General features: G+C 39.1%; 1 protein-coding gene across 1 annotated transcript in view; it reads left to right on the top strand.

The window, feature by feature from the left end:
- ZCCHC6 (zinc finger, CCHC domain containing 6) overlaps positions 1–23406 on the top strand; it is a 60030-nt gene that overhangs the window by 30977 nt on the left and 5647 nt on the right. Inside the window, exons 17-26 of the mRNA XM_008588576.1 lie at positions 1585–1642; positions 3135–3235; positions 6106–6195; positions 6581–6694; positions 6850–6927; positions 7736–7913; positions 9411–9458; positions 9538–9629; positions 13822–13937; positions 15087–15412. Coding sequence (XP_008586798.1) covers positions 1585–1642; positions 3135–3235; positions 6106–6195; positions 6581–6694; positions 6850–6927; positions 7736–7913; positions 9411–9458; positions 9538–9629; positions 13822–13937; positions 15087–15412 — 1201 coding nt within the window. The remainder of the gene's footprint in view (positions 1–1584; positions 1643–3134; positions 3236–6105; positions 6196–6580; positions 6695–6849; positions 6928–7735; positions 7914–9410; positions 9459–9537; positions 9630–13821; positions 13938–15086; positions 15413–23406) is intronic.

The following is a 23406-nucleotide window of genomic DNA, read 5'->3' as shown; positions in this document are numbered from 1 at the left end:
ATATCATATGGATGTGCCATTTGGCACAGTCTCTGGCCACATATGTTAAGAAGCTCACACATGAATATGAGGTGTAGAAAGGCTTACGCTTTCCGCCTGTAGAACAAAGTGGATTAGAAAGTGACATCTGAGAATTCTTCAAAGCCAAACCAGCTTCTCCAGAGTCCCACTAGCCTGACTTGAATGCACACGTCTACACAAGGCTACCTGAAAAGTTTTTTATCAGGCAGGCAATGTGGTCAGTGCTGATAAGAATGCTGACATGATAGCGCAGATACCTGAGTTTGAGATCAGCTTGGTTTCATCAGTACCTAAACATGTAGTTTTTGGTAGGTAATCTATAAAGCGGAAATAATATTTCCTATTCCTTTTGCCTCAGGAGATTATTGTACACATCAGCCTGGACTGTGTATGTCAGGAGTCAGCAAACTATGGCCCAAGGGCTAAATTCAGCCCACTGCCTGTCTTTGTAAATAAAGTTTTACTACAACGGAGCCACACCCATTCGTTTATGTATTATCTATGGCTGCTATCACTCTGTAAATGCAGAGTGTAGTACTTGTAACACAGGCCGTATGGCCCGCAAAGCAGAACAAGTTTGCCAGCACCTGATGTATGTGAGCATTGATAAAATATAAAATACTGTGTAAACGCGTCAAGTCTGAGAAGCGTTGAGTCCATATTCTTTTTTTATTCTTAACAGCAGTCCAAATGCCATATATCCATATGAGTGATACTGCTGTTGCTCAAGACTGTTTATGCCTTTTCTTAGTTTCAAGTCTTTATGTTTTGATGATGTATCTGATTTGGGGAAGTAGCCAAAAATGATCTAACCTGAATTTGGTGAATAAAATGGATAAGCAAATTGGGTCCTATATATGGAATGACCCTACCGTACATCATCAAGGTTGATTTTTTTTTTCTTTTTACAAGGCTTATAAACTAGTTTTGAGGGCATTTCTGAAGTAAAGTTCCAAATATGTTCTGGGATATGAATAATCATCAAGAGGGCTCATGGTGAAAGGGTCGGCCCAAATATTTTTAGGTATAATTTATTTGAAATATTATTCAAATTTGTGACATATGGCTTTAATTTGTGCATTATAATTTTGGCTAGTCCTATGGGAAAATAATGTGAGCTTAATCACTCTCCACAGCAATTCATCAGCTCTTAATTAAACTATAGTGAAGGTCTACCTGGAATGAATAAGATGGGACCCAGATGCCCCGTCTTGTATATATTCTGGTACATTGGGTGCTTCTGAGTGACATAATTACATACAGGGAAAAAGTGGAGAACTTCAACCATGGTTCAGAGACTTTTCTGGAAGCTGTGGGTCCGGAGGCTTCCTGGTTCATTTTAGTCTTTGTCATACCACCAAAAGCAATTAGGAAGTAGGGTGTTAAGTGGTTTTTGTATCCTTAGGATAGTTCCTATGAAATACTTGAGTAAAAGGGAAAAATGTACATAGAATGAGTTGAAATTAATTTCATTATTTCTGAAGGTAATGGAAATTATTTACAGCCAGTTTAGGAACCTGCCTTCCAGTTTTGATTCAGTTGTTTGTGCCATCTTTGTTGCAGGGCTTGGACTGTGTAAGAACTATTGAAGAACTGGCGAGAGTTCTCAGAAAACATCCAGGTACCTCTACAAACTTCTTGAAAATATTTATGTCTTTTTTTATTAGTGTTTTGCATGCTTAGAATTTGCTAATACCAATGAAGCTGTATAGTGGCTCCTTAGTAGAATATTTGTGATATTAGTGTCTTTAAAACATGGTGTGTGATTAAGTATGAAAGACTGAGGAATTGGTGATAATTTGTGTGTGTATCATTACCTAGCTCAGTTTTATTTCAAGACAAAGTGTATACCAGACAGGCAGGACATTTTGGCAGTCATTTTGTCTTATTGACGTCGTATAAGTCAAACTGTAGGAGTTGCTAACAGTGGTGTAAAGTGTAGTAGAAAGCACTCCGAACCAGGGTTATGGGTTGTGTTTGTAGCTGTTCTGCTCAGCAGGCTGTGTGTGACCCTGAACAAGCCATTTACTTCACTTGATCTCTTTTTTTCTCATCAGTAATTTGAGACAACTAAACTGGGCAATTTCTAAAGTATTTACAGCTGTAAAATGTATAGATTCTGTAAGTCATGCTCAGAGCTAAAATGCCATTAACATATTCTTTTGCTGTCAGGGGCAGCTGTGGATGTTGTTTAACAGTGAGAATCTTCTTTTAAAATGTGGTTCAGCAAACTTTTGTGCTAAGAGCTGAGAATGAAGGTGAACAAGATATGGTCCCTGTCCTCAAGGAACTTAAGATCCATGGTCTGTCCATGAAAAGCATACTGATATTTCAGTCAAGGGTAGACTTTAACTCAGAGATGGACATGCACACACACCTAGACACACACAAATACACACCTTGGATGCCCTTTTTTCATTGTATTTTTTATTTCTAGGAGTTTAAGTACATATCATGTTGTTTTAATTTTTTTTTTAATCTTGATTTTGGTTTATTCCCAATGAAAGTTAATCTAAAGCACCAGGACTTTTTGGTCTAGGTTTGGTTTTGGTTTTTTTAAAATGCATATTGATACAGTTTCCTTTGGTCATTGAAGTAGGCATTTCCCTTACTTGGGAATTCCAACTCTAAAGATCATGTGTTTTCTGTTTTGTTTTGGTTTTGCTTTAAAGGTTATGCAAATAAACTAAAGTACTAGGTTGCCACAACTATTAGTTTTTTATTACTGAGATAGATTTTTCATTTTGAAATATTTTAAGTAATTTCAAACTTAAAGGAAAGCAGCAAAAGTTGCATAAAGAATTCAGTATATAGCCTTCATTCAGATCCACTGATTGTTAACATTTTACCACATTTGCTTTATCATTCCATCTCTTGCTTGCTCTCAACTTATTTCTGTACCATTTGAGAACTATAGACATCGTGTCCCTTTCCCCTTGATGCCTCAGTGTATATTTTCTAAGAACCCATGCTCAAAACAAGATCATTTTTAGACTGGAAATGATGTAGACATACAGATAATAATAATGGAATATAGATTGCATGGAACAAGAATTTAATAACAGCTAGAAGACTATATTGAATACATAGTATCTTTAAAGCAATCTCCCCAGGTATTTTATTGGGTGCCTACTATGTGCCCAGCACTTACAGATGGTGGAAAAATAAAATCTGTGCAAGTCTTTCCTTTGACAGCTTATCGACTTTAGAAGAGGTAAGATAATCTTGTAAACTATGTAATAGTAGTATTCATAAAAATGAGTAATTGAGTAACTTCTGAGGAGAGAGAAAGATTATGGGAAAGAGTTGCATAAGAGATGTACTTAATGATCTCAGTTGATGATGAATACTATTTGAAAAGGATAGAAAAAGAAGGCATTCCTAAGAATGAATAGACATGAATATGAGCATTACTATAGGATGTTTTGGAGGATAGTGAGAAGACTGGTACATTTAGAGAGGAGTTTTAAGTGAGAAATATTAGGAGATAAGGTGAAGTCTGTAGATATTTGGAAACCACTGAAGTTTCTTCAGGAGGGGAGGGACCCAATAAAAGCCAAACGTAAGCTTTTTAGGCAGCTTGTGTAGTCTCTCTTAGGGAAGGTGTAGTCTAGGTGGCAGGGCAGAAGAACTCAGCCAGGATGCCAGTGGTACTAAAAGGAAAAACAGATTCCTACGGAAATTTTTTCTAGATTTAGCACCTACAGGTAGGAAATAAAGATTAACGTTGATGTCTGGGTACATTAGAAATGGGAATGTTTGCAGAGAACACCTGTGTGGAGGTGTTCGGTTTGCAATGAAGATATAATCTTCAAGAGTTAGTCCAACAAGCAATTAGAAATGTGGAGTTGTCAGTCAGAAGAAGATGAAAATAAAACAGTTTTTGCATTGAAAGCCTTGAAGAGAAAGAGATTGAGAGGGAGAGCAAGAGCAAGAGAATGCAGTAATAAAACACAGTGCCAAGGGATCATCTGGGAGAAGTTGAGGATTAAGTCTTGATTTTGGTGGGTAGAAATTAAGAAAGGAGACTGAAAAGGGAGCCTTTGGTTTGTTGGCTTGTTGGTTTTTTGTTTGGTTAGTTTGGGGGGATTTGGGGGCTGGCCAGTATAGGGATCAAACCCTGGACTAGAAGTTGAGGATTAAGTCTTGATTTTGGTGGGTAGAAATTAAGAAAGGAGACTGAAAAGGGAGCCTTTGGTTTGTTGGCTTGTTGCTTTTTGTTTGGTTAGTTTGGGGGGATTTGGGGGCTGGCCAGTATAGGGATCAAACCCTGGACCTTGGTATTATCAGCACCACACTGTAACCAACTGAGCTAACCAGTCAGCCCAAAAAGAGAGCCTTTGGAATGGGAAAAAAAAAAGAACAAGGTTGGTGTGCTGCGAATAAATCCTAGAGGACAGGTTTATTAGTGTTATAATAGTCAACAGTGTCAGATTCCGGAATGGGGAGGAAGGAGATGGAGAAAAAGGCTACCTAGTTTAGACACAGTTTGACAAAGTACAGTATTTGGTGGGGGTTCTGGAAACACACCCTCTGGTTTAAATCCTCCTTGCTTGCCGGTTGTGTGATCCTGGAAAGTTACTCAGTTCCTCATCTGTAAAGTGGGAATAACAATGCAGGCATTTAACATTAAGAAAGGTACTACACTAGGGCCGGCCCGGTGGCTGCACCGCTTGGGAGCGCGGCGGCGCTCCTGCCGAGGGTTCGGATCCCACATACAGACCCCGTTGCCGGTCCCGGTCCGGTACAGGCGCGACACTGAGGGTTGCGATCCATTGCCGGACACGAAAAAAGACAAAAAGGAAAAAAAAAAAAAAAAAGAAAGGTACTACACTAAAGTACAGGGCCTAGCATATACTAAGTAATCAGTAAATAGGAGCTTCATTGCCCCACTTCCCCATCAGTATAAGTTAGATTCCCTCTATCCTCCCACATAGACCTTTTTCCCTGAAATTTTCTTTATCACCTACTTACTTTTTTCCTGAGTTCTAAAGATACGAGCACTGTGAATGCACCCTGTAGATATCACCACCTAACTCTCTCAGAAGAAACTTAAACCATTTCAGAATGAACTCGCCTTCCTCTTTACTGCCTTCCTATGCTCCAGTCCCCACTACTACCTTCCCTTTCTTCTGAATCCTCTCTCTTGCTTGTTTATGTTGGCATCCTTGCAATCACCAAAATGGGTGAAGTGATAATTATCCTGACATAGACTAGGTTCAGTAGAAGTTTGGAGTTGCTCTTACCTAGAGTTGAATCCTAGCTCCACAATTTACCAACTGCATATTCCTAAGGTTATGAGTGCTTGCTATGTGCCTCGCAGTGTTCAGAAGCTGAGGATATATGGAGAATTTGGTTAATGTCACCATTCATTTAATATCAGGTCAGAGTAGCAGGCTCTTTTTTTTTTTTTTTTTCCTTTTTGTCTTTTTTACTGACCAGTAACAGGATCGCAACCCTCGGTGTCGCGCCCGCACCACGCTCAGCCAGTGAGCGGGAACCGGTCTCCACATGGGATCCGAACCCTCGGCGGGAGCACCGCCACACTCCCAAGTGGCGCACTCTCCAGTGCGCCACCAGGCCGGCCCCAGAGTAGCAGGCTCTTGCATTTGGCTTGAACTTTGTTTTAATTTGGGGGTGGGTGGGTGTGTCTTTGAAGATACCTGTGTACTTTCAGATGGACACAGTGTAATGCAGGCATCCTCAACTCTTTTTTGGTCTCACACCCAGTTGCTTCAGGGCATTATGGGACCTCTCTGGCCCCTAAGACCATTTAATTGATATAATGTCATGGGGGAATCTTATATCTACTTAAAGGGAACTCATTGTTTAATAGCTCTTATTTTCTACATGTTCAGAGTAAGGACATATTAACATAATGGAAGTCATGAGGTTAGATGTTACTTATAATTCTTCATTATTATCTAGGAAATTAATGAAGCTTGTCTTTGGGGGAAAAAAGGTTAAAGTCCGCCTTTTGTCTTCTTCCTAAAATGAATCACGATGTAAACCTTTTCAGAATATTCCAACTTAAAACTTTTTTATGTAATTGATAGCCTTATAGTGTAATTTCCCTTTTAACAGGCCCTTCACAACACAAGGCTTTTATCTGCTTATTCAGCCATTGATCCCAGAGTAAAATATTTGTGCTATACCATGAAAGTATTTACAAAGGTGAGTATGCTTCCTGTTGTAATTTATCAGGAAATTTTATTATATTTTCAGACCTTGTTGAAAACATAAGTCTGTATTTTTTAATGAACCATAGCCATGTCAAACGCTTCCTATAACTATTTGGGAAGCGCTACACAGAAAGTTAATATTTTGTCATCTTAAATTTTACATGATAGTCTGATCTTGCTTGTGGCTAACAGTCCACTGCTTGGTTGGGTTAGGTTGGGTTAGATTGATTTTGTTGACACATTTTAGCCTTTAAAAATGTGATTTTTATATTAGCCTCCAAAATAGGTACCTTACTTTTAGTGATAATAGAATGGCTGCAAATGTAGCATAAAACACTGGTGATCTTTACTTTGTCCTTTGTTTTCCTTCCCTCTAGATGTGTGACATTGGTGATGCATCTAGAGGCAGCTTATCATCATATGCATACACTCTTATGGTGCTATATTTTCTCCAGCAGAGGAATCCACCAGTCATTCCTGTCCTTCAAGAGGTATTAGTAAAAGAAATTGTATTTCTGTAAAACTGGGTGATCTCTGAGCCCTGTTCTGCAGATCTGTCATTAAATTTTTATCAATTTTCCTAGAAGTTTTTGTATCGATGCATTAAGTTTGTAATCCATACTAATAGTTTAAAAATTAATTTCAGATATACAAAGGTGAAAAGAAACCTGAAATATTTGTTGATGGCTGGAATATTTATTTTTTTGATCAAATGGATGAACTGGTACGTATCTTAAGAGTAAAGATTTTTCTACATCCTTGACTAAAAGTTAGTTGTACTATGTTGTAGTGTAAATGGTCAACAACTATATTATTGCTTGTGATATCTGTTCATAATTTGATAGTAAAAAACTAGTATTTACAAGTGTTTCCTTTGAAGTAAAAACATTTTTATTAAGCCAGGTGAGTTTCTAGGTAGTATATCCAATATTTCTTTAATGCCTAATAATTCCAAATGGTTAGGTAACTTTATTCCAACTGAGTGAATATTTGCTCTGTGGTTTTTATACAGCAAGTTTGGAAAGACTTTTGTTGAGTTACGGAGACCTAATTATCCAAGCATCACCAAGGCTCTTATAATTTATTTCTGGATTTCCCTGCTAACCTGTTCTGAGGTTTGACATTGAAAACTGAGCTCTCCTTATTTCTAGGTCATAGGGTAGAGATTAATAAGCTCATGTAAATGGTACTTTAGAAAGTAAAAGAAAAGTTATATCATTACATTTTTATGTATTTAAACTCATTAGAAATAAGTCCAGATAGGGGCCGGCCCGTGGCTCACTCGGTAGAGTGCGGTGCTAATAACACCAAGGCCCCGGGTTCGGATCCCACGTAGGGATGGCCGGTTCGCTCACTGGCTGAGCGTGGTGCTGACAACACCAAGTCAAGGGTTAAGATCCCCTTACCGGTCATCTTTTAAAAAAAAAAAGAAAGAAAAAAAAAGTCCAGATTTGCTCCCTAAGATACAAATGAATGTTGATATTAACACTTTACTATAGAGCGTGTTATCCCTTGTTCCCTTCTATTTCTAGCCTACCTATTGGCCAGAATATGGAAAAAATACAGAATCTGTTGGACAACTATGGTTGGGACTTCTTCGTTTCTACACAGAGGAATTTGATTTTAAAGAACATGTTATTAGCATCAGGAGAAAAAGTCTGCTTACAACTTTTAAGAAACAGTGGACCTCAAAATACATTGTTATTGAAGGTACAAATAAAATCAGACAGAAAGTTGAATAGAGCATATCTCTGTTAATGGGGCGTTGCTCTTCCTCCTCACAGAGCTCTTCCAGGCAGCCAGCAGCTGCTGCTCAGAACATGCAGTGCAGCGGTCCCATTATGGTCTGCCACTTAGTAATGTTTTGTTTTGAATTTTTGAAACCTTATTATCTTTTGCTTTTAATTTTTACATTACTTTTAGATGGGCTATTAGTAATAGGCTAAACTAAAAAAAAGACTTCATGATTATATAATCGACTATTCTAGAATTGAGTAATTTCATTAGCGGTAATCATAGTGTTTTTAACTGTACAATATTGTACATATTGCTAATGTTGTAGTATCTCTACTACACCAAGCAAACAACCAAAATACATCCACACATGCACACACACAAATCACTGGAAGCATGACCAAACTGACTAAGAAGGTACCCTTCTCATAGCAACTATTAGTATAGGGTTAAGCTGAGGGAACTGTCCTATACGTCATCAAACTGTTAGTCTGATTCCCAACATGGTGCACCTCAGTTATGTCTATTAGAAGCATAAATGACAAGCAGAAGGGTGCCTCTTTTTACTTTTTTACTTGTTTAGTATATACTATATACATGCATTCTTCCATTTTCTTGAGAAGATTACCAAAAAGAGAGTCCTCTCATTTTTTTTTCTTTGCCTTCTTGAATATTTTTTTAACATGTGAAGGAAAATATCTTTATGTAATGTCTGTAAATTATGAATCATTATGTATATATGTTGTTTTTAATTATCTGTAAAATAGTAATTGGATTTAGAATTGGTGCTTTTATCATTCCTACTACTTTCTGGGTCATCTAACAAATAATATTCAAAACATCATATATACAGCTATCTTAAGACGTTTGAGATGCAGACATTTCAGATCATATGGGAGACTTTATATGAAGCTTTTACTGGAAATTGTATCCTGAAATCCAACTAGCCATTGGCATACCAATGGGAGAGGCGTATGTGTTGTTCGTGTTTTAATTTGTGTTATAAAAGTGTGTTTTATGATCTCTATCATGAAATATTTTCTAAAGTGATCTTTAAAGAGAATTGCTACTTAGCAGGAACATTCAGGGCTAAAATGTTTTAAATGTATTTGTGACTTCTTTATGCATCCAAAACTAGCATCATTAAGTAATATCAAGTTAATGTGTCTTCTCCAAATAGTATTTTGTTCAAAATTAGGTAAACTGTCATAATATGCAAGACTTCATAAACATTTAAATACAAAGAACACCCTCTTTTCTGATGAACACTTTTGAGAAAAAACTTGCCTTATATGTAGGAATACACATTATTTAGCTGTATTATAGGTTTTAAGCCAGTCATTTAATACTTTTACTAATCATAAGCAAAGTAGGTTGTAATTTCTTCATTTTATGTGGACCTTGCTTATTGGATGAATAATGGCATTTCCTATTTGATTATCTTATCTGTTCTTCTTAATTTTCCTTACTTAGATCCCTTTGATTTGAATCATAATCTTGGAGCTGGATTATCAAGGAAAAGTAAGTTACTTTGTCATTTTTAATACAGTCTCTTTTCCCTTTAATTAATCTAATTGAGCTCATACTCTTTTCTTCTTAGTGACAAATTTTATAATGAAAGCTTTTATCAATGGTAGAAGAGTATTTGGTATTCCAGTCAAAGGATTGCCAAAAGACTACCCCTCAAAAATGGTAAGTGTCTGTTGGAAATATTTTTTAAAAAATTTAAAAGATCCTAATTTTTACTAATAACTTAAATCCAAAGTGAAGTCAGGAATAACTTAAATCCTCTGTAAGTCTGTTACATCTAGCCAAACGGTTACAATACAAAATAATTCCTAAAGACACCTGTTTTAGCATCCTTGTTTAGAGGCCATTCATTAGGAGAACAGGGAGAAATAGCAAGAAGTGGAGTTTGGGTGGGAAAATTAATGACTTTGGTGCTGCTGCTGATTTTCCTTGGTAATGTGTACCAAGGAAACACATACCAGCATTAGAGCACCTTTGAGGATGGAAAAGTAAAACTATACCGTTTAGCTTCACCTGAGTTAGCTTAATAGAGAAGATAGGTGTAAATTTGTTTAATTCTTGTTTTTCTCTTTGATACCTTCTGTTCCTGGTTATCTGTGCCAACCTTCACAGGTGGCACTGCTGTTCCACCAGCATTCAGCTTCATGCCAGCCTCGGCCAAGCCCAGTTTGTACGTATCTGAGAACATCTTCCACCCTCCTCATATGAATCCAGACGTTCCAATCTGCTTGCAAAGAATAGTAAATCCCCTTAATGGGGCTAGGAGACTGACGGTGCCACCTGGACTAGAGAACTGTCTGTTCTCATTTAACCTGACACTTGGGCTCTAAGGAACTACACTCATGAAAAACAAAAAAAAAGTTATGTTATAAAGTGTTTCAGGGAGAGAGAGATGGTTAGGGACTAGACAGTTTTGTTAAGAATAGTAGTTTCTTTTTTTCCTACATTAGTTTTCTTAATATTACAAGGAAGTATATGACAATTTTTTTTTCCTTTTTAAAAGCTTTTTTTAAATTGACTCATAATAATTGTACATATTTATGGGGTACAGTGTGATTTTCAATAGATGTGTATGATGTGTAATAATCAAATTAGGGTAATTAGCATATTACCTCATACATTTATCATTTCTTTGTGATGAGAACATTCAAAATCCTCTCTTCTAGGTATTTTGAAAGATACAATATGTAAGCGTTAAACTGTAGTCACTCTACTGTGCAATGGAATGCTAGAACTTATTTCTCCTATCTACCTGTGACTTTGTATCCATTGACCAACCTTTCCTCTTTCTCGCTCCTCCTTACCCTTCCCAACCTCTGGTAGCCACTATTTCTACTCTCTACTTTGTTAAACTGTAGTCACTCTACTGTGCAATGGAATGCTAGAACTTATTTCTCCTATCTACCTGTGACTTTGTATCCATTGACCAACCTTTTCTCTTTCTCGCTCCTCCTTACCCTTCCCAACCTCTGGTAGCCACTATTTCTACTCTCTACTTCTATGAGATCAACGTCTTTATGTTCAACATATGAGTGACATCATGCAGTATTTGTTTTTGTTTGCCTGGCTTGTTTCACTTACCATAATGTCCTCCAAGCCTTATCCATGTTACAGCAAATGACAGGATTTCATTCTTTTCTTATTAACATAATTGTATACATATATAGGGTACAATGTGATGTTTTGACATATGTATACAATATGGAATGACGGAATCAAACTAAACATATCCACCACCTCACTTACTTACCTGTTTTTATGGTGAGACATTTGAGATTCTCATTTATTTTGAAATATACAATACATTATTAATGACTACAGTCACACTGCTGTGCAGTAGATCTCAAAATTTATTCCTCCTGTCTGTGTCTGAAACTCCCCCTACCCCCTCTAATTGTCCTAGATTTCTTCTCTCCTTCTGAAAGAATAATGGTTACTCTGTTGATTTGTTGCCTTGATGATCTGTCCAATGCTGAGAGGTGTGATCAGGTCCCCCAATATTATCATAGAGCAGCTGATTCTTCTGTCACTTAAGGATGGGCTTTCTGGAGAGAGACATCCTCTTCTTTATCTCTGCTGGTGACTCTCCTTGTGTCAATGCACAGCACTGGTTGGCAGACCATCTCCGTGGTGGCTGTGGTGTCTAGCTGCTTTCCTGGCAGCTGTGGTTATTGTGGTGGCTGTGGTAGGCCACCCACTTGTAGGTGATGTTTTTGGTATGCTCCTTGGTGCTGGCGGTGTGCCTGGTTGTGGGGCGTGTCTGGTCCCTGGCTCCATGCCTTGGGTCCCGGCTCCATGCCTCGGGTCCCGGCTCCATGCCTCGGGTCCCCAGGTGGGCCCCGTGGCCCTGGCGTGCCGTGCCTGGTTGCGGGGTGGGGGGTCTGGTCCCAGATCCATACCTTGGGCACCTGGGCAGGTCCTGAGGCTCTGGTGTGGTGTGCCTGATTGGGGGGGGGTGGTGTCCAGTCCCTGGCTCCATACCTCGGGTCCCCAGGCAGGCCCCGAGGCACTGGCACTGTGTGCCTGGTTGTGGGAGTGGGGTCTGGTCCCCTGCTCCAAGCCTCCTGTTCCCAGGCAGGCCCCAAGGAGCTGGTGGTGTGCCTGGGCCGGAACTAATTTTTTGTCCTTTACTTACTTCTAAAATGGGGGGACTTCCTGTGGGAACCAGTACTTGAGCTGTGTGGTTGAGCTAAATTGCTGCTTTGTTGCTGTTTCCCTAGGGAAGGCTTTTTGTGCAGCTCAGCATTTAATGGTTGACCTTATAGGTATTTCTGGCTCTCCAGAGACCCGGTGGATCTGGGTTGTGTAGAAACTCTGATCTAGACTTGAGTTTTTTCATCAAACTGCACCCCATGCAATTCTGCATTCCCAATCTGTCTCCTCTGAGTGGTCCTTCACTGATTGGGAGGTGGGTTGGCTGTCCTTGTTGTGTCACAGTGTTCTCCCAGTGGGCCTGTCTCCCCCATCGCCTGTGTTCCAAACACTCCCCATGGGACGGGCACTGCATTAGTCCCTGTGTCAGTCCCTTGTGATGACTCACCAGCCTCTGAATGGCTCCTTTTTTCAGTTGTTCTGGCTCCTCGCTCCTGCATGAGTCCACAGGAACCATATTAGCAGTCTTGCTGTCCTAGGGGCTGCCAAGGCCCTCTTCTCCCCTGCCACCTCCAAGTAACTCCATCTGAAGGGCACAGCTTCTGCCAGTTCCTGCTCCATGTGCTCAGCAGCTCCAGCCTTAAAGTGGCTGCAGCACAAAACCATCAGAGCAGTTTTTTCTTTTTCTCATCATGGTTTCTCCTGCCTTCATGAACTCTGTAGGTCTCTCCTCCTCTTCCCCTGAACTCCAGCGGCCCCAGCTTGGCTGATGTTACATTTTTATAGTTGTAAATTGGTTGATTTGTGGGAGAGAGTGACACTGGAAACTGTCTGTTCCTTCATTTTGACCAGAACTCCCCAAAAGACTTTTTTAATGAGCCTTCAGTATATGGCTCTACAGGCACATTCAGCATTTGATTGCATTTGTACATCTGGTTTTAGCTAGATATTGCTGTAGCAGTCTTCTACACCTGTGCTTCTGAAACTTGTTCAAACAAGTCACCTAGGATTTTGTTAAAATGCAGATTCTGGTTGAGTAGGTCTGGTTTGAGGCCCAAGATTCTGCATTTCCGACAAATCCCCAGGTGATGCCAATGCTGCTGGTCCCCACCTTAATTTTAGAGGCCAGAGTCCAGACCATTGACTTTCCTTTTTAATGTTATTTTTCCTTCATAAGCCAAAACAAAACAAAGTAGCAACATACAGTTTTTTCTTTATCTCAGTACAATCTGCGTAATACAAATCATGTTCCTCAGTTTATTAGGTTTTAGCCTTTTTGTTGTGTGAGAAAAAGAAGCCTTTGTACCCAGCCTTAACTTTCTCCCGAGTCGTGGGGAAGCTGACTCACAGGAATGTGTAATGCTCTTATTTAGAAATGCGACATCTGGGTGGGAGGGGGGAGAGGGAGGAGGGAGGGAGGCTTTGGTGATGGGACACAATAACTAACTACATTGTATATTGACAAAATAAAAATAAATAAATAAATAAATAAATAAAAAGAAATGCACTAAACCTTTAGGGTTAGGGTTGAGCAGTGCTCTGCATGACTAAAAGGAGTAAACAAAAGTGAATTTAAGTAAAATTGTCCTGAATTACACCTCTTGATGGTTTTAGATTTTATTTGGAATTAAGCATTATAAATAATGTTTTTTACAAATAATGATGTGTCAACATTGAGATGTAAGATGATTGTTTAATGCCTGGTTTTTGTGTCTTGATCTCACATTATAGTTCAGGCTTTTATATTTTTATGTTCTTCTAGGAGTATTTTTTTGATCCAGATGTACTAACTGAGGGAGAGCTGGCCCCAAATGATAGATGTTGTCGAATTTGTGGGAAAATTGGACACTTCATGAAGGACTGTCCTATGAGGAGAAAGTAAGTAAATGTTCAAAAGAGGTGTTTGTGTTTTTATTTTCTTACTGTCCCCGTTTTTAAATGAGGTTCTATTGTAATAGAGAAAATAAACTTATATGAAATCCAGCAGTTTTCAGATAAATTTAAGGGCTTCGTTTTTGTTTTAATAATGAAAATGAAGTGATTTAAAACATGGCTTTAAGTGCAGATGACCAGGGTTGACGCGGGTGTACAGGTGACAGTCTTCCAGGCCTGGTCCCCTTTTCTAATGTCATGGCTCTAATCATTAATTAGCCTTTCCAACAGGAACAGAAGAAGAATAAAACTAATATTCTTCCCTTTTACAGCAGTGAGAAGTTCAAAATCATTTCAGTTAATGAACAGTCAAATGAGTTCCTTCAGAATCCGTTCCCTTTCTAATGTACAGTAACTGAGGTGTAGCACACTTGGGATTTGTACTGAGTATACTGCAGTGGAGGGCCCTTCATTTGTGCTGAGCCTCAGCCCTTAGTCACTGCTGGGAGCAGGTGAGCTGCTCGGTTTGGTCACCATGCTATCTTCTGGGATATTTGGCTGGGGAGGGGGGACATGTTTTTGGTTGCTTGCTTAGGGCATGTTGTTTTGGGTGATAGTGGTGGTGTTTTTAACTGTGCGATAATATTCTTAATTTAAAAAGATTCTAGTCACCATTGGAATTTGAGGAGCTGTTTTTTAGTACTTTTTATTATTATTATTATTCACATAATAGTCAGCGATAGTATAGAGGAAGGAAGAAAGGATTTTGGAATCTCCTTAATAACCACTGTTCCCTTCTGAACTTAGTTTCACATCTCAAATTTCCGGTGCCTGGTAAAGAATGCTAATGTGTCAGAAAGGCTATTGAACAAATCACCCCAAGGATAATTTGAGTTTCACTACCTCACTGTCAAAGTAGGCATTGAACCAAGGAGTTCCACTAATGGCAAAAATTGGTTTTATAGCACTAGAGCAACTTTGAAAATGAAAAAGAAGCCCTGAGATAGCTTCTTAATAGAAGAGATGGGCTTAAGTTTGTGAAACTCTTGTTTTTCCCTTTCTATTCTTGATTATCTCCTATACCTGGAGTTATCTTTTTATTAGGTTTCTGTTTAGATTTTTTTTTTTTTTTTACTAATATTATATCTTCTATAGAGTACGGCGACGGCGAGATCAGGAAGATACCCTGAACCAAAGATACCCTGAGAACAAAGAAAAAAGAAGCAAAGAGGACAAAGAAATTCAAAACAAGTACACAGAAAGAGAGGTGCCAACAAGAGAAGATAAGCCCATGCAGTGCACACCTCAGAAAGCCAAACCAGTGAGGGTAGCAGTCGACCTGGGGAGGGAGAAGGTTATCAGGCCATCAGTGGAAAAATGGAAGAGACAGGATGACAAAGACTTGAGAGAAAAACGTTGTTTTATTTGTGGAAGAGAAGGGCACATTAAAAAGGAATGCCCACAGTTTAAAGGCTCTGCAGGTATGGACACCTGTCACACCTTGATGTATGCACTAACATCTCAAGGGAAATCTCCTTTTTAGAGTTTTCCGCTGTTTTAGTTATGTTTACCTTTTTAACAAATACATTTACTCGAGAAAAGATTTCGTTTTTAGAAAGTGAAATATGTCCCCCTTTAGTTCTGATTCATTGTATGTCTTAAACCCTTATTCCTGGGTTTATTTAGAGTCTTATGAAAGTCATTTGGTAGGTTTTTCTAAGATTATCAGTGAGATGAAAATCTCTAATCATTCCTGGTACCTAAAAATGTAGCCCCAGTGACCATAGAGCAAGCTACAACTTGAGCTTCACTGCTCAGTATATGCACTTTTGGAATCAAAGCACCATGGCCAATGGGGCGGCAGTAGCCAAAGTTCCTTCAGGACACCATGCTGTGTATACAGGCGAGCCACTGGTGCTCCTGTTTAAATACCTACAGGCACATGCATAGAAAAGGGACAGAAGGAAATGTGCTGCGCAGTTAACAGTGGTTATATCTGCAGAGGAAATTAGGACTTTTTTAGATTTTATCATTTTAGTAATTTTCTACAAGTGAGCATAATTATTATGATGAGGAGACAATATACTATCAGTCAGTGGTTCAAAATCACTCACAAATATTGACCCTTTAATTTGTTGGATTTGAATTTGCCATTTTTACTAAATGGGTTGAGTGTTTGTAATGGGCATTTTTAAAATGCACTACTGCAAGTGAGGGTACCTTGTGTTTGTAATAAATTTGATTTATAACGCAATTTATACACTCTCACTTTTCTTCCCAGAACAAATCCATGCAATTAGATGAAATTTGATAAGCATAGGGAAGAAAAAAACCTGGGAAGTAATTATTTTTTTAATTAAAGTAGTTAACCCTGTTGCTGTCCTCAATTGTATATGTTTGCAGACAGCATAAAGAAAAAGTCAGCACTGTAATCCAGTGTTTATAGTTCTTAAACACTATTTCCTCTCTTCCATTTTACAAGGGCTTAAATGTTTATGGAAGATAGACCTTTGGCTAGCTCATATGGTCCAAATTTTACCCTACTTCTAAGGAACTCAGAACTTTGCCCTGACATAGGACATACACCAGAATAAAATGATTTTCTTTTATGATCATAAGAGGAAAATGTATTTAAAAGAAATTAAAATAATAATAATTGCTAACATTCATCAAGCATTTCCTATGGGTCAGACACTATTTTAAGTATTTTCCATGGATAATCTCATTTAATTTACTTTTCACAACAGCTTCATTAAATGTGGTGGCACTAATATCCGCAGTTTCCAGGTGAGGAAACTAAACAGAGATAAGATTTAATATAGTTTTACCAAAATTATTTTTGTAGGCTACTCTTTATAAGAACTCAAGTTCTGTGCTTACTAATTGCATGAAGCAGATTATCATTGTGTTCCTCTTTGGTACAACAAAGTGGTAAAGTTCCCCCAGCTTTGACGGATTTCTTCTTGCTAGCTAGTAGCAAGGTTTAAGTTGTTTACTAGTGAAGCTCTCAAAAGAGGCAGAGCAGTCCTTCTGGCCACCTGCGGGGGCAGCTGCTAATCAAAGAGGGAAGGGGTACCCTGGAAGCTAGAGGATTATCATACTCAAGGGAAAGCACCCAGCGAGAAACTTGGTTTCTTCAGAATGCAGTATTCACACATTAAAGTAAGTAGTCATCATATTATAAAAGTGAAATAAGAAGGGAGGAGTGGGGATCGAGTATGGTGAATTCCTTTGGTAGCAATTAAAAATAATCTTCTTCCTGTCTAGAAATTATGCTGCTCCCTCTCATTTCTTCAAATTTATTATTATTTTGTCCACGCAATATACTGAGTAGAGCTTCTGTTATATCAACAGAATATCTTTCTGTGTAAGTTTGAAAACAGGACTGCTGCTTTCAATTTAAAGTAGGAACAAAAAGTGCTAATTTATCTCTTTAGGTATGTCTAAATCAGACTGTGTATTTGGATCCCCTTCACCTAGCCCTTTGAGACCAACTGGTACTTTTGTTCAGGTAAACCCAGCTCGAACCTGAGAAGGAAGCTTCTCTGTCACCTGTGTATTCAAACAGCACTTGCTGAGTGCTTTTAGCTTTGTGCTGGGCCCTCCTTCCTTCTGACTAACCCTCACCCCTGCCGGTCTATGTGCCGCTCATTTGCTGGCTCAGGTGAGGCTTGCTGGCACTGGGTGGCAGGGTCCTGTTTAAGCACTCCTGCAGATGATCTTGCTTTTCAATTAACTTGCAAAATTCTGCCACCCATTTGCCTAATTTCAGCTCTCCTTGGATATGGTTTCAGTTTTAAGGCTGTTTTGGGTGCTGTTCCTTTCGATTTTGTAAACCAGTCTATTTCATTTTTTAGGCAGTGCTTTTACATGAAGACAAAAAGAAACAAAAAACAACAATATTTTTGAGTCCTCAGTCAGGTATGTGGGTTTTAAAAAAACAAACGTGTTATTTTATTTACTGCACACTTTACCACATGCCTTTGAGACTCTTCCATTCAATAAATGGTTTTAACAGGGATCGGACATCTGAAGCACTTCAGGAATTTGAAAAAATACAGTTGCACTGCTTATACCTTCATTTCCTAAGTCTTCAGTGGTTAAGCATGGGCCTCTGTATTTTTTAAATGTTCCAGGTGATTCTTATACCACCCCGGAGTAGAACCATAGTCTTCAATTATTTGTTCCTCTCCCACACTTTTTGTTTCTGCTTTGAAATTGCTGCTGTCTGCTTTGAAATTGTTCTCATGGAGATTATTTGCCATGCACCAAAGAAAGGAAAGCAAGTAATAATTAGCCAGAACTCCACTTTTTACCTTTGAGCTACTTCATTTATTCATCCCTTCACCAAATATTTATTAATCCCCCACCCTCTTCTAAGTGCAGAGCACTGGCCCTCCACCCTGCAGACAGCAGTGAACAAGCAAAGCCCTTCTCACTTACTCTACATTCTTGTTAGAAGAGATAGAAGAGTAAAGAGATACATGCATAATACTTCATGTGGCAGCAGATGCAAGAAGAAACGTAAAGCAGGTAAAGGCAAAGAGAATGTTGGCTAGGGAGGCGGCCTCTCCAATAAAGTAACATTTCAGCAAAGACTCAAATAAAAGAAGGGGCAAGTCAAGAGGAAATTGGAGTTTGTTACCAGCAGAGCTAAAGACACTTCTCTGGCGCCACTGAGGTGGTGTGGTAGCAGGGCGATGGGCAAGGGCAGAGCTGTAGGAGGTGAGGCCAGAGAGCAGGTTGGTTTGGATTATGAAGTGCCATCAGCCATAGGAGGAACCAGAGTTTTTTTCTCTAAGTGAGATGAGAAGCTGGTGGAGGGTTTTGAACCAAGGAGTGATATTATCTGAATTCCTTTTAAAAGGTGCAACTGGGAGAGGTGATCGCAGCCTGGGTGGAAATGGCAGAGGAAGTCAGGACTGGCCGAGTTCTGGATAGTTTGATGGCAGCACCAACAAGATTTGTTGTGTGAAAGGAAAGTGAGTCAGAGATGAAACTCCAGTTTTTGGCCTGAACTCTGGAAGAATGGACATTGACTTGACTGTGCTGGAGAAGACTCAGGAAAGAGAAGATTTGGAGGAGTTTAGTTTTAGACATGCAAGTTTAAGATACCATTAGATGCCTGGGTAGAAATGTCAAGTAGCCTGTTGGCTATACAGCCTGGCATTTAGAGGAAAGGTCCAGGCTGGAGATGCAAATGTGAGCAGCATTGTGCACAGGGAGCATTGAAAGCCCTATGTCTGAGTGAGACCACCTTGTACGTAAATGCAGGCAAAAAAGAGAATGACAGTTAGAGACTTGGGAAAACAAAGGAGATAGAAAGTGGACAGTTAGGGAAGGGAAGGAACAAGGAGTTGGGTCCTGGAGTTCAAGTGGAGAAATTGCTTCAAAGAGGAGTGTTGCAGTGAGTTACTGTGAGCTTGTAGGGAGAGGCAGGAAACACCAAGGCTTAAAACAAGAAAACAGAGTTTACTGATATGCCGGCATTGGCTCAATGGACTCTTGTCCAAAGGATGAGCCCCGAATGCAGGAGGGCCATTATTTTTATATCATAGCATTTCTGGGTTTTTGTAACAGGGCAAGGTAAATGGTCTTATGATCTTATGTGGTTATGGCTTTGTCTCAGGGTTGAAAATAGAGAAGCAGAATAGAAAATTCTTTTGCAGCGGTATATGTCAACCACAGTGTGAGAAGTCGAGAGTGCAGCTGCAGCTGGGTCTATATGACATCCGGGTGAGGGTCTTGGTTACAGCATAGTGGGGCACTGCCGGGCAAACATGAGTGCCTAATGGCCACAGCTGGGTGGGACACAGCCAGGTAAGTACGAGTGCCTCTGGAGGGCTTGGTCGTTTGTGTGAATTGCACTCAGAGGTCTGAGGAGGTGTTGACTGAGAATTAAGAGTTGGGTTTGGCAACATAGAATTGATGACTTTGAAAAGAGCCATTTCTTTGCAGTGGAGGAGAGAAAAACCTGATTGCAGTGAGTTCAAGAAATTCTAGAAGATTATTTGTAGGCTACTTAACCTCGACTGTGAGTATAAAGCAGCAGGGCCCTCATCCCCCCAGTCTTCAGGCCTGTGGAAAGATGCCAAACAGGTGAGGAACCATGCAGCTCTGAAGGCATTTTTCTGGTGTTGCAAGTATACTTCTGAGTCCTGAAAGGAAAGGGAGAAAATTGACGTGGAAAAGAAAAAAACAAAAGGAACTTTTAGCATACTGAGTAACTTTTTCAGCATTTTTTAGTATGAAGGAATGAAACTATAACACGTAGTATAAACATCTGAGTTCTGACCTGCGGACTCCCTTAGCAACTTTTTTTAAAATCAGTCTCTGTCCTTTTCTCTGTCTCTTTTTGTTCAATAAAAACAGGGTTAAAGAAGGGAAATTACATGAGCGTATAGAGCATGTGTAGTTTTTTTTAATTTTATAGTTTTATCTTATGAGAAAAGTTAAGTTTTTGAAATTGTAAAACTTCATGAGTATAACCTGCCATTTATGCGTGTAATGTAAAACAACCCACAAATTCTGTGGCAAGCTTTTACGTATTTTATCTTAACGCTAGGCAACAAACACCGTTTGCTTTTAAGTAAGAGTGACGCTTGTGTTAGAGTGTGAGGAGTGTCTTCGCTGTCTTTGCATCAAGTGTCACTTATTAAGGAATAGACCTCGCAAATCCCTTGGTGACTCCCCAAGCCCCACAGTAGTGAGAGTTCTTCCCTGGTTTCCCTGGTCCATCCTGTGGCAGGCAAGGGCTCTGATTGTACCCTGGAGCACTAAGAAAGCTCTGGGTAGTAGTGTTCAGTCGTCTCTACTTTGAATACTGTTACCAGGAGAAAAATTAATGGAAATTTTAACTTATGTAAGTATTTAAGTTTCTGTCAGTAACAAGATGAATTATCTCAGGTATATAAAATGATCTAAATAGAACTAGACTTTTTTGGATATGTGAATTTTACAGGTTTTTGGTTTTTTTAAATGATTGGGGGAAATACTTAAAGTGTTATCAGATCTCTTTACAATTTAAAAGAAATGGGGATTGAGGTTGGTATGCAGAATGAGGTCAGAGAAATAAACAAAATCTTCAAAGAACTACCACTCTTAAACCCAAAAGGGGAATGGTACACATGAAAGGTAAATAGGCAGGAGGCTCTGTGAGAAAACTCAAGAGCACCTGTTTCCTGGGAAGGTTTGTAATTGTTCTCAATGAAATGCATAGATTTTAAACTCAGAAGAGTTCTATTGGGAAAACCCCCAAATCAAAAGTGAAATGAGGACAGGGCCTGCTGTGAGGCAGTTGATTGTGATGAGAGCAATTGGGAAAGATGGGGGAGGAACTGGAGGACCCAGTTACAGCCACACAGACTCCCTGAGTGACTCCAACAGATGAACATGCATTGGAAACAGACATCACCACAGTTTGTGGGATTCATAGATCCTCTGAGAGGTTGAGGATCATATAGAGACCATGTGTAAGCAAGCCAAAAGAATGCTATTTTTAAAAACTTCAGCTGAGCAGATATTTCCAAAACATTTTTTTATAGGAAAAACACTGATCTTTGCTTAGTCAAGATTCTCTTTTGCCAAGGAAAAGGTAGCATAGTGTTTAAGAAATTGGTTCTGCAGCCAGATTGCATGGGTGTGATTTCTAGCTTTGTGATCTTGAAAAACCTCTTTATCCTCCACATGCCTCAGTTTCCTCATCTGTAGAAATGGGATAATAATAATAATACCTGACTGGTAGTGATGTTGAGAAATCCATGTCAAAGCACTTAGAACAGCACCTGCATGTAATGAGAGCAGAGAAAATGTTTGTGATGGTGGTGGTTGCATTGATATATTATTCCTGCAAAGTGTCACCAGGTCTGCAGGTGCCAGCGTCATTCCTGCTAAAGATTTTACAGTTTGGAAAGTAGAATTTTAAATTTTATAAATTAAAAAAAAAAAAAGACCAGGGAGAACTTCAGATGCTTGATGTATACCTAGAAATGACATTACCAATTGACAGTGTTAGGATTTCTGTAATTATCTTCTGAGTAAAAGACCTATATATTTCTAAATCTTTTGAGCAACTGAAAAAACTTATTAAATTTACTACAGAAAAATTTTATTACAATAAATATGCTACTTTATTCCAGTAAAAAAGAAAACATGTATAGGTAATTAATTAAAGTATTTTTCCAGTTCACTAAACTCTTCAGGTAAGAAGTATATGACACAGGTTATGACTGTCAAATTTATTGATGATAAAGGTATGCAAATTATCTATATTATTATGAATGTGAAATATGTCTCAAGTACACATAGTAGTAATTTCCCCAAAGCTCTTCATTTCCATAGAACTAAGGATGTCTGTGACACACTAGGAGTTTCCTAAAGAGAGCATGTTGGTATGGATAGCCCTTGCTCTCACACATTAGCTGTATTGACATTAGGCAAGAGGTTAGCTTCTCTGAGTGCCAGATGTCTCATCTGTAGGATTGGTGATAACACCATCTATCTCATAGGTGCTGAGAACATTAAAGCACTCATCCATGCTGAGCACTGAGTCAGGTTCTCTTTCCTCTCCTGATACCTGCCTTCATTCCTTTCCACTAGGCTGCATATAGTTCTTAACTCTCACACAAGACGGTCGTGGATAGAAAATTCCGTGAGTTTCCTTGCTCTTCATTGTTACCTCCCTCCCCTACATACAGAGAGCTAACACAGTGCCTTAGATATTCAGTAAGTTTTATTGACTAGAGGGAATTTTGAAGGAATAAAGAAGACTAAGATGGGAGAATGGTCAAGAACATGAGTTTTAGAGTCAGACACTTGAGTTTGAAATGCAGCCAAACCATTTACTAGTTTTGTGACCTCTGTCAAGTTATTTAGCCTCTCTGTTCCTCAGTTTCCTTATCAATAAATTGGGATTAACCCTCACAGGACTATAGTAAGTTCATATAAATAAAGCAGTGACATCTGACACATCTCATCACTCAATAAATTATTGCTACCCTTTGTTACTGTAGTTAACAGAAAGTCTCCAGCCTTCCTGTAATTGATCTCTTCTAACTTACAGGATAAATACATTTTTTTCTTTTTCGGCAGCTGATTGGTACGGTACAGTGGAAATGTTTAACAGAACAAGAGTATGTAGTATGTAGTACCATAATAGTACCATAGATTTCAGTACCATGGTTATAAACTGATTTTTATGTTTGAGTTAATTACTCTGGTTTACATGTAACAATTTATTCAGTATGAGAATCTCAATTTTTTTCTGTTCCTTGATCCTCCCCTTTAATTTGCAAAGATAATTACTTTTATAAAAAACTACCTTTGGGCCGGCCCGGTGGCGCACTGGATAGTGCGCCACTTGGGAAGCGCGGCGGCGCTCCCGCCCGAGGGTTCGGATCCCACATACAGACCGGCTCCCGCTCACTGGCTGAGCGCGGCACGGGAGCAACACCGAGGCTTGCCATCCCCTTGCCGG

This window comes from Galeopterus variegatus, unplaced genomic scaffold, assembly GCF_000696425.1.
Source record: "Galeopterus variegatus unplaced genomic scaffold, G_variegatus-3.0.2 Scaffold4910, whole genome shotgun sequence".
NCBI classification, from domain to species: Eukaryota; Metazoa; Chordata; class Mammalia; order Dermoptera; family Cynocephalidae; genus Galeopterus; species Galeopterus variegatus.
The sequence above is the reverse complement of the archived record's forward strand: the minus strand, read 5'-3'. Positions and strand labels throughout refer to the sequence as shown.